The sequence below is a fragment of the Nanorana parkeri genome, unplaced genomic scaffold, assembly GCF_000935625.1.
Source record: "Nanorana parkeri isolate BGI_ZX_2015 unplaced genomic scaffold, ASM93562v1 scaffold707, whole genome shotgun sequence".
NCBI lineage: Eukaryota > Metazoa > Chordata > Amphibia > Anura > Dicroglossidae > Nanorana > Nanorana parkeri.
The window spans coordinates 250250-262336 of record NW_017306975.1 but is presented as its reverse complement, the minus strand read 5'-3'; the positions used below and the strand labels follow the sequence as shown (position 1 = coordinate 262336).

The 12087-nt window shown below is 44.9% G+C and overlaps 1 protein-coding gene across 1 annotated transcript in view; it reads right to left on the bottom strand.

The window, feature by feature from the left end:
• Nucleotides 1–9522, bottom strand: part of PTRF (polymerase I and transcript release factor) — a 55486-nt gene extending 45964 nt beyond the window's left edge. Inside the window, exon 1 of the mRNA XM_018563876.1 lies at nucleotides 9017–9522. Coding sequence (XP_018419378.1) covers nucleotides 9017–9442 — 426 coding nt within the window. The 5' untranslated portion in view covers nucleotides 9443–9522. The remainder of the gene's footprint in view (nucleotides 1–9016) is intronic.
• Between the last annotated feature and the right edge of the window lie 2565 nt (nucleotides 9523–12087).

Genomic DNA, 12087 nt, shown 5'->3' with positions numbered 1-12087 from the left:
TCACCCCATAGTTCTCCTTTAATGTTGGTCACGGTCATCTGGATGGCCATGCACAAAATAGAGTTCCACATCTGGCATTATAATATACACAATAAGGGATGGGATCCATGGAAATGGAAATGGGAATTAGATTTGCAGAGGCTTCCATAGACATTAATGCTCCTGCCCTCTTAAAGTAGTGTATTACACACCCATGTGCTGAGGAAGTGGCCAAAAAGCAGCCACAAAACATTTTGAAGGTGTATTTTATGTTAAAAATATACTATAATTGTGTGAAGTTTAGCCTCCAAAGCACTTTTCTTCCAATACGGGCGCCAAACCTCCTTTCTGGTTCCTTTTTCTTGGATCCCATTCCCATATTATCTGTTGCAGATGTTATTGACCACTTTTTCAGTATACAGACCAGAGCAAAGGCTTTTTCCTTTGCAAACTGAATTGTAGTGCATAAGGTGAAGCTGTATTCAGTTTAAATACCCAATCATGTGCTAGGAAAAAATCCTTATTTTTAATTTTCCTTACACGTGATTGGGTATTAAAAGTGATTATAGGTTTGCCTTATTTACCAACATTCAATTTTTTGCAAAGTGGATATTGAGTTTGCAAAGTTAACAGTCTCTACATCAGGGGTCTGCAAATGACGGACTATAGTCCGGATACGGACTGAACGGATGGTCTGCCTGGACCGCGGTCACCAATGACAGCCAGTGTCCCGGTGAGCACTGAAGAGGGTGGAACAGTATCTTCCTCCTAGTCCCACCCCCGGCATCTCCCATCTACACTCCCTGGCTCTGCTTCCAGGCTCCCTTCTCTGCCTACGGCTCCTCCCAGCTCCACCCCCTGGCTCTGCTGCCCAGCTCCAACTCCTGGCTGTGTCTGCTGACTTCATCTCCAAGCTAAGGTGCCCCAAAGGAACATGTGAGGACAGTATAGGGGCACTCTGATGGGGACAGCTAGTGTAAGGGAGCACTCCGATAGGGACAACCAGTGTAAGGGGGCACACCCATGGGGACAACCAGTGTAATTGGGCACTCCCATGGGGACAGCCAGTGTAAGGGGGCACTCCCATGGGGACAGCCAGTGTAAGGGGGCACTCCCATGGGGACAGCCAGTGTAAGGGGCACACCCATGGGGACAGTCATTGCAGGGGGGCACTCCCATTGGGACAACCAGTGTAAGGGGGCACTCCGTTGGGGACAAGCAATGTAAGGGGGCACTTTATAGTCCGGATACGGACTGAACGGATGGTCTGCCTGGACCGCGGTCACCAATGACAGCCAGTGTCCCGGTGAGCACTGAAGAGGGTGGAACAGTATCTTCCTCCTAGTCCCACCCCCGGCATCTCCCATCTACACTCCCTGGCTCTGCTTCCAGGCTCCCTTCTCTGCCTACGGCTCCTCCCAGCTCCACCCCCTGGCTCTGCTGCCCAGCTCCAACTCCTGGCTGTGTCTGCTGACTTCATCTCCAAGCTAAGGTGCCCCAAAGGAACATGTGAGGACAGTATAGGGGCACTCTGATGGGGACAGCTAGTGTAAGGGAGCACTCCGATAGGGACAACCAGTGTAAGGGGGCACACCCATGGGGACAACCAGTGTAATTGGGCACTCCCATGGGGACAGCCAGTGTAAGGGGGCACTCCCATGGGGACAGCCAGTGTAAGGGGGCACTCCCATGGGGACAGCCAGTGTAAGGGGCACACCCATGGGGACAGTCATTGCAGGGGGGCACTCCCATTGGGACAACCAGTGTAAGGGGGCACTCCGTTGGGGACAAGCAATGTAAGGGGGCACTCTGATGGGGACAAGCAATGTAAGGGGGCACTCTGATGGGGACAAACAATGTGAGGAAGCACTTTGAAGGGGACAAACAATGTAAGGGGCACTCTGATGGATACTGTACTTTTTTTTCAGTGAAGCCAGCCTCGATGTGGTACAACCGCATTATACTGAGGTGTGCCAATAGAACTTTATGAAATGTCACTTATGACATTTCAATAAAGTTCCAACAAAAAAAAGTGTGATGTGCCAGGATTGATGCATCAGCCATGTCTGGTTAAACTGTCAGCAGTTGTGCTCTGCAGTGAAGCTGCTGGCGTGAATGCAGCCTAAATGGTGGACCGCGGTGCAGACATGGGCTGAGTGGCTATTCTGTCTGAACCGCGATTCGGACCTTGACTCAATGAAAATTTTGCTCACCGGACCTCCTTGAATTTTAATTCAATACCCCTGCTCTATATCATTGGTAAATGATCACAAATATCTTGGTTTGTATAGCTTCACGTAATTCCCACTGTTCCCAAATCCGTAGTCCCACAGGTCCGACCACCTTGGTAATTTATTGTTCACGTTTTCATTGGTTCATTATTGCCAGTACAACCATTGCCTTTCCGGAACATGTGAACTAAGAGACATCTTGACAGCCAGCAAACAATTGTCACCACTGACGTATCAGACTGAAAGTGATGTGCTAATTTGTAATGTACCCATGTCATTTATTCCCTGTGCAACAAGCTTCTCTTGTTTAATCCTGCAGTATATGTACAGCAAACACATTTTAATAAGCATTTCAAAGAAGCAAAAATGTGTATGGTCAATTATAAGAAATCTTGCAGCATGCACGAAAATTCCTTCCAATCACAACAAAATGATACAAAAAAGCGTCAAATGTTTTTTCTTATTCAGCAGACAACTTTTCTAGATAATGTTATTTTTAATTGCGCGAATTTTCTAGCACGCTCAAAAAGTCCTTACTAATGGCAATACTGGGAATGCTGCTGGTTGGACCACTAAGGACTGGTTGGGCAGTACAAACTGACATTTGCTATTCTAAAAATCAATTATAAAAATGATGTGCTCAAAAACAGCAGATATTCAAAGCTATGCTCATATCTACTCAATAATCACTTTAGGAGAAGAAGGTTTACCTAATGTTAGCCATATCAGGCTAACAAATGTAGGCAAATCTTTCAAGTGAACCTAAGCTATGCCCATGGTAACAGGTTCACTTTAGTAGAACTAAACCCGAAAAGGTTTTTTTCAGTTTGGATAGAGTAGGGTAGGGTTTTAAATCTGTCACATTGGGGAGATTTGCCTTTACTTCCTGCCCCATAGCCAAAACAGGATGTTGTCCTCAAAGTGAGGGAAAACCTCACTTTGACAGTTGTCTGAACTAGTGTCCCCATTGGATGATTTTCCCTCTATTCCTGCTCTAGTGAAAACTCAAAGTTTGGAATTTTCTTTCACTTTCTTTCTCAGTGATAACGGTCACCAGGACAAGGTAAAGCTCCCTAATAAGGGAAATGTGTGACTGACAGCCTTTTCTGCAGGTATAAAGGAGTATGTGACTCCCTCCCTTTTCTGCAGGTATTGGGGAGCATATGACTGCCTCCCTTTTCTGCAGGTAAGGGGGAGCATGTGATTGTCTTCCTTTTCTGCAGGTATGGGGTAGTCACCAGCACACCATGGTTCAATCTAATCTAATCAAGCTAATTGCAATGTGACAAGATGTGTGTGCAGCCACAATTTAGTTCATCACTGCTTGAAGATTTAACCATGGTGTGCTGGTGACATACTTTACTATTCTCATGTATAATGCAGAGACCCTGCATTAGACGATATAACATTAGTAGGCCTCCAACCGCCAGGAAAGAGGGGTGGTCAGAGGCTGCGGGTGCCGGTCTTGGAACCAGTGGGATCAGGTAAGTAAAAGTGCTTTACAGAATCCCCCTAGACAAAAAAAACAAGCAGTTAACCCTTGCAGTGCAGGGATAGCCCCACTGCAATAGGGAGGGTTTTTTTTTTAACTGGAGAAAGACTTTATGTTCCTGAATGTTAACGGTAGAAAATGTATTTGATAGATGCAACAGATGGATGCCAATAACAAATGTTGGTTTTTAATCGTTTGCTGTCTATGTCAGTAAAGATTAACGATCTGTTCTTTGCTGGATCGGCTGTGGCTACAGTACTACTCTAGAATGTACATGCTCCATGCCACTCATAGTTGACATTTTGCTATGACACTAATATGAACTGCAATGCATGCTGGGAAACATAGTGACAAGCTGTGTAATGTGCTTCCCTACTGTACTATAAATGCAAGATCCACATGTGCCCACCAGCTTACATCAAACATATATGAAACAGGCATAGCGAGACATTATCCTAAATACTGTGTCATAATATAAGGTATCCTTACATGTGATTTGGACTTGCAAATCATCAGATGCTTTTTTTTTTGAATGTATGCCTCTTCCACACCCTTTAACTCTGTAAATACTCAATGACCCTTTAGTGAGCTGGATAACACTGAACTTGCTATGTTAGAGGTTCAATACAAATAAACAGTAAATAGCAACTTATTAGTAGATCAAGTTATAATTAGAGGGACAGCACTGATTTATACCAGAGCTAAATATTATGATCAGCTAAAGGCTTCATCATAATATCTAACAAGCCTTTAGCTGAGCATGTAACAGTAAATTGTTAAGGTTCGCTATACTGACAATGACAGGACCCCTGTGTTCATGTTTTCGAAATGCAGGAGTAGTTACCTGGGAAGTATAAACAACTTTAGGCCTGGTTCACACCTGGGCATTTTGTAGCGCGTTTGAACGCTCTGCAAAACGCTCAAACACCGAAATCCCATTATTTCCTATGGGTATGGTTCACAACTGGGCGTATTACAGGCCGTATGAACGCGCTACAAAACGCGCTACACCCAAAGAAGTACAGGAGCTTCTTTGGGGCGTTTTTGCCACGCGTTTCCATTGGGATACAGCCAAGTAGCCTTCGGAAAGCGTTACGAACGCCTAGGTGTGAACACAGCCTCAATGCCTCTCAGATCACTTTATCCTGTGTTTAGATGTCCCTGCTTAAGGGCTTGTTCACACGATGTCTGGATTCTGTATCCCTATGTGTTTTATGGGCTCCTCACCAGGGCAGTCCGTTCCGGTCCGGACAGAAAAAATACTGCATTTCACATTTTCTCCGGTCCAGAAACGCACGAACGAACCAAAAACGCAACGAGAGCACGCCAAAAATGCACCACACTGCAGTTAACAGCTGATAGCCCTACTCCACACAAAAAAAGGAACTGGAACGGGCCCGGAACACGGTAAAAACGCGTAAAAAACGCGCTGCACACATAGCACCGCGTCTACAGATCTGCACCAGATCTGGACCAGAAAATGGTGTGAACAAGCCCTCAAGCTGCATTTACATGAGTTTAGCTGCATTTAGAGCCTTTCATTAGATCCTGAACGCACACAATTCTATTTTGTCTACATGCAGTTAAATTAAATGCAGGTAAACTTAAAGTCGCAATTATACCATTGAAAATCAACTACATGCATTTATATGCGTTTAGAAATGTGATCTAAAGGCATATAAATGCAAGGTTGACACTGTCAGTGTGAATGAGGCCTAAGACATTCACTTACTAAGTCAACCACGATGGTTTGCATTGCTGGACATAAACGGGCAGATTTTCGGTCAACAACAACGAAAAAATAATACCTATTTTCTAAATCAGTGGTAGGCAAACCATACCTGAGCTCCATTACAGTACGCAAGTCTTTCCTTCTAAACTGAATTTATTTTTAAGAGAATGAACACAATAACAACTGTGAATTTTTTATCTAATGATTACTTCAGCAAACATTTAGGACTGGAACGGCACATCATTTTTAGCACGCAAAGACACATCTGGTTACGCTGTAGAATTTGTTGATGTCATGCACCTGTTATTGATCAACATATCACAAGTGTGGCTTAGGCCCAATTCACTCTTGTCGTGCGTCAACATAGGTCATCCCGTTCATTTCAATGGGCTGAGTACGTACAACAAGAGCGGCAAAGAAGCTTATGCAGCAGATTGAGTTGCGCATTACGCTTGTTTTTTTCACTGTTCATCTTGCCTGCCGCATTTGGGGTGCCATTAACAAATTCTGCCATCACGAGTGTGGCGTGTCTTTTTGTGAATGTGCATACAATTGCACGATTTCACACATGTTCATGTGCGCAGCAAGTATGAACGCGGCCTTAGATCTCAATAACAGAGATAAATATTTACAATTCATTAGTAAGCAAAAACTAATATTAAAGCAGCTCTAACCCCAATTGCTAAAATCTTATACAAGTTTTAACAATGTTAATGTAAATTCAAAAGTCACTTTCAACATTTCTATTTACGTTTGAATCTATATTTATTGTATAACAGCTATTCCTATTTAAATAAAATGTATACCTGCTGACCTGGCCAAAAAAAGGTCTTGTTACAGGTCGTGTTACAGGGTGACAACGTCCTGTTTCCAAATGGCCTCTCACCCACATTCCCGATGGAGAGTACTACAAGTGGCCGTGCCAATGCACATTGCAGAGGCATGTTTCATTGTTGTCACCCTCAGAAAACCGGCCCTGAGAAACTTCATGCAGAGATCACTGGAGAACATGCATAGAGACAGGAAGAGCCTGACAAGAGGCTGCAGATCAATAGCACTGGCTAAAAAAGGTGAAAACAATATTTTATTTATAAAAATGTATATTGTTTACGATACATAACGCTTTACAAAATGTCATTCAGGACCGAAACACACTTTTCCCGCTGTGGTGCATTAATGTATATTGCATGTATTAGCATGTTGCAGTGGCATTCGATTTGAATGCCTCCCTAACTCACTAACGGAGCTCCAACGCACTGCAGCGTACCACAACTATAACATGCTACCACACTTTGTGTTGCCTAAACTGTCTGTCCGTTTTTTGGGACATTTAGTGCACTACCACACCGACAATCCATAATTGTAATTGGCTGCCTTAATGCAATGCACATTAACACGCAAAACAACACACCAGGGCACCAAGGTCTGAATGGGCCCTTTACATCTACTTTAATGAATTAATGAACCACAAAAATACAGTTTGCTCCAATAAGACCTTTCATTTTAACAGCTATGACGTCCTATGCAATTTTATTTCCTTTTTTCGAGTCCTTTTCCCCATTCCCATAAATGAGAAGTTAACCTTTGTAGTCTGGGTGCAGAACCACTAAAAGGGTGTTTTTTTAAGTGTACGTTGGGTATTTCAGTGTTCTTCAGGGTGCTTTAGTTCTATTCAGCATTTACAGGGTGAAGGGCGTGGAAGAGGCACGTGCGCCAGTAAACTATACCTGCTGAACTTACAAAGATGTGAGATTGTGGATGTGAAAGAAGTCGTCACTCCTTAAATCCGGCAAATAAATTAAACATATATCAGATTAAATATAGTGTGAGAAGTGGGTTTATTGCAATGATCATAAATATGACAGTACACTATATGATATGTAGAGATAGTTAGTATTGGTACTGTCAAAGGAAACCTGTAGAGAAAAAGTATGGAGTCTGCTATTGCTGGCCTCCTTTTGAATATGTCAGTCCCTTTACTGTCATGATGATCCATTGGCTTACTGCAAATGGCACCCCCAATATTCCGTGCACATTGATTTCAACACTTGGGTATTTCAGTGCAGCACAGTACAAAGATGGGTGCCCCTGTGGGTTGTGGTAAACTGCACTGAAAAAAAACAAAACGTTCCTTTTTTTTTTAGTGGGTTGTGGTGCATTGGTAGTCCATTCAAAAAAAAATGGGCTGCCTTAACATGATGCACCTTATCCTTTATGTAGTGAGAGGGGGGTAGTTTGTACAGGTTAGAAACACTGGCATACCAGCTGAAAGCAGCGGCACAGATGTTGAAACACTTAGTTAAAATAGAGATATGTAAGCGGTGGAAAGCACTGGCATACTAGATGGAGGCAGTGGTACAGATGTTGGCACACTTCGTTAAACTAGAGCTATGTAAGAGGTGTAAAGTAATGGCATACCAGATGAAGGCAGTGGTACAGATGTTGGCACACTTCGTTAAAATGGAGATATGAAAGAGGTGGAAAGCAATGACATACTAAATGAGGGGTATGGCACAGATGTTGGCACGCTTAGTTAAAATGGAGCTATGTAAGAGGTGGAAATTACTGGCATACCAGCTGAAAGTAGCGGCACAGATGTTGAAACACTTAGATAAAATGTAGATATGTAAGAGGTGGAAATTACTGGCATACCAGATGAAGGCAGTGGTACACTTTGTTAAATTGGAGCTATGTCAGAGGTGGAAAGTACTGGCATACTAAATGAAGGGTGTGGCACAGATGTTGGCACACTTAAACATGGGAATACATAAGAGGTTGAAAGTACAGGCGTACTATTGCATATTAGATGAAGGCAGCGGTACAGATGTTGCAAGAAGTGGAATGGATTGGTATACCAGATAAAGGCAGTAGTACAGATGCCATCACGCTTCGGTAAAATGGAAATATATAAGAAAAGTACTGGCGTGGCAGAAGAAGGCAGTGGTACAGATGATGGCACACTTAGTTAAACTGGGAATATGTAAGAGGTGGCAAGTAGTGACGTACTATGGCGTACTAGATGAAGGCAGGGTACAGATGTCAGAACACTTGGTAACAATGGAGATGGCATACCAGATAAAAGAAGCAGTACATACTAGGTGCCGTTGGCAATGTGTAGTGTATGGGCAGGCTTTATAACAGTGAAAAAACAGATGTTGGCACACCTAGTAATCATAGAGATGGACAGTAATTATAACCATATGCATCTATTTTATTGTTTCAATATTCTGATTGAAACCAGTGATCGTATTTCACTAGCAGTTCAATTGCTTTTTGCAGGATTGAATTAAAGATAAGAGCAATGAGATGAATAAAAAATTCTGATCATCATCAAATTCCTCCTATAATGTATAGAACTACTGATGATGGCTGGCCTTATGTGCTTACTTTAACTTTTGACATTGGGAAGAGTGATGCAGATACATTTTATTATTTGGGATGCATGCAGCTATGTTTCAGCCATCCGATGGATGACAAGTGATGAGATCTGATGACATGACGAAGCTACAGTAGGTGTGGAGGTGAGCACCAGGGGTGAAGAAAGGATGACAGCAGGCACACAGGTGGACACACAGCTCTCACCTGGTAAATCATAACTTTGAAGTTTCTCCGTCTCAGCAGCTCCGACTCGTTGCTCTCCAGCTTCTTGATTTGGGCTTGCTGCCTCTCCAGGTTGTGTCTCACCGTCTTCACGTTGACGCTCACCTTCCTCACCTTCTCCAGGAGTTTCACGGCCGTGTTGCTGGTGGTGGCATGGGACTTGGTCAACTTGGTCAGTTCCCCTTGAATGCTGGTCACCGCGTTATCCATCTCCTGCTGCCTGGCCTCCAGCTGATTCTGGGTCAGCTGGATCTGGTCCACGGCTCCGATGATCTTGTCCAGCAGGCTCAGGACCAGCACGCCATTGATCTGATCGGCTTTGATGGGCTCGCTGTCTGAAGCCTCCCCTGGAGGGGTGTCAGGGATGACGGTGGGCTGCTCGACTATCTGCAGGCTTGTATCCGCCATCTTCTCAGCTGTCTTTTAAATTGGCCAAGTTTGGAAAACTTTAATAAGAGATATGAGAAGGGAGCCAGCCGGGTGGGATGCAGAAAGTTTGATGGCACCGATCGGCCGGACGGAAAGATACAGAATGGGAGCTTGTGTGTCGGAGAGCAGAGCTCCGCATAACTGTACTGGGAGGAGGGGGCTCGCTGGACTCCCTCTGTCCCTGTCATTGGGCGGCGCCACCCACAAAATATCGGAGAAGCCCCTCCCTCTCCTCTCCTCAGATGATTAAAATAGTTATAAGGGAGGTGACTGATCTGGTTGCATGCAAGCACAGGCTGAGGAATGTACCAGCAGAGCACACTCTGCTTACCATCTGATGCACATTACTAGAGCTCATTCAAAGCCTATCTCCAGTTACCAAAAACTGTACTACTGTTACAGTAGGCTTACCCCGGCACTGCACATGTTAAATGCTGGTTTTGTGTAGGGGACCTGTGTAAAGCAGTTTTATTTTTCTTGGAAAAATATACTTTATTTTATACAAAATATATAAAAAACAAATTGCTTTTTTTTGGTGGGGAGTAGAATTAACCCTGCACTGCAGCGCCGCATAGCAATACAGTACATTCACACCAATAACTTACATTCACCCAGCGACATGACGTGTAGCTTAACCCCTTGGTGACAGCTGCAGAAAATAGTTTTAGTTATCGGGGACCGGAGCAATTTTGCTATTTTTGCTACGTCTTTGTTTAACCCAAATTTCAATCTTCCTCGTTCATTGCACCTACACATTATATACTATTTTTTAAAGGAGAACTATGGGGTGAGTGATTTTCACTCAACCTCATAATTCGAGCCGACGTGTGACAATGAAACTGTCACACGTCGGCTCAATAGATCGGGAAGTGAGAGAACACATACCGTCACTCGATCACTTCTCCATCATGCCCCTGCAGGGAGCCGTGACTGTCACTCACGGCTCCCTGCAAGGATTCTCCCCCTCCCCGCTCCGATCACCAGCACTGACTGGCAGAACAGACGGGGGAGGGGGCAGGTACAGCTGGTTCTGCCTCTAGATAGGCAGAGCCAGCTGTCAATCACGCAGCTGGGCGGATCCAGACATAAATATCCGGATCCGTTTCAGCTGCGGCGTCTCAGTATACCGCGAGCAGTAGCTCGCGGTACACTGAGCTTAGGGTGACAGGAGGATGCTAGCTTCCTGTCAGCTCCATGGCAGCACACAAATGGGTTAATCCCTCCCTCCTCCCCCTAATCAGGATCGTAACTCATAAAAGCTGAAAGAGTCCCCTGGCTTGCCGTTCCTTTTTTTTCCTCCTACATGTCAGGATCAGAGCAGTGTGCCTACCTAGCAGGGATAGAGTTCTTGCTGTCCGCCTTCTTCTTCTACCTCCTTGAGTTGGCGAAGTCCCTGTGAGCCCTTTCCTAAATGGTGCAGGTCCATGGGAGCCCCGCTGGCGATCCTCGGGGCCTGGCTAACAAAGTGTAAGTACACTGCTGTTGCTCATTATGGGTGGAGGAGATATTCCTACTTGGTCTGGGTGCCTAAAGGTGCCCATACACCTTACAGTTATCTGGAGAATGTTTGTCTTTCAGCAGAAAACGTTTGTCTATTTAGATCAAAATTGACAGGTTAATGGCCTGGTTGTACAATAAAAATCTCTTGATGCAAACTGCACATGCTCAAACGAAAGTTTGACCTTTTGATCAATGTAAATCAGCTAGATGGTGATGCTGACAAGCGTTGTTTGTGAACTACATTGGTCTGTGCATGATGGGTTCGTTGTAAGAAAATTGTGAGATGTCTGCACAACAAAAGTTGTACAATGGCTGTAAGTTGTATGGCCACCTTTACATATGTGATTCTGTGGTGCTGCTAATGCCTAAGCTGACTCTTGCAGGTATTTACCTGAAACACCCATTAGCTTCGGGAAGTGAGAGAACACATACCGTCACTCGATCACTTCTCCATCATGCCCCTGCAGGGAGCCGTGACTGTCACTCACGGCTCCCTGCAAGGATTCTCCCCCTCCCCGCTCCGATCACCAGCACTGACTGGCAGAACAGACGGGGGAGGGGGCAGGTACAGCTGGTTCTGCCTCTAGATAGGCAGAGCCAGCTGTCAATCACGCAGCTGGGCGGATCCAGACATAAATATCCGGATCCGTTTCAGCTGCGGCGTCTCAGTATACCGCGAGCAGTAGCTCGCGGTACACTGAGCTTAGGGTGACAGGAGGATGCTAGCTTCCTGTCAGCTCCATGGCAGCACACAAATGGGTTAATCCCTCCCTCCTCCCCCTAATCAGGATCGTAACTCATAAAAGCTGAAAGAGTCCCCTGGCTTGCCGTTCCTTTTTTTTCCTCCTACATGTCAGGATCAGAGCAGTGTGCCTACCTAGCAGGGATAGAGTTCTTGCTGTCCGCCTTCTTCTTCTACCTCCTTGAGTTGGCGAAGTCCCTGTGAGCCCTTTCCTAAATGGTGCAGGTCCATGGGAGCCCCGCTGGCGATCCTCGGGGCCTGGCTAACAAAGTGTAAGTACACTGCTGTTGCTCATTATGGGTGGAGGAGATATTCCTACTTGGTCTGGGTGCCTAAAGGTGCCCATACACCTTACAGTTATCTGGAGAATGTTTGTCTTTCA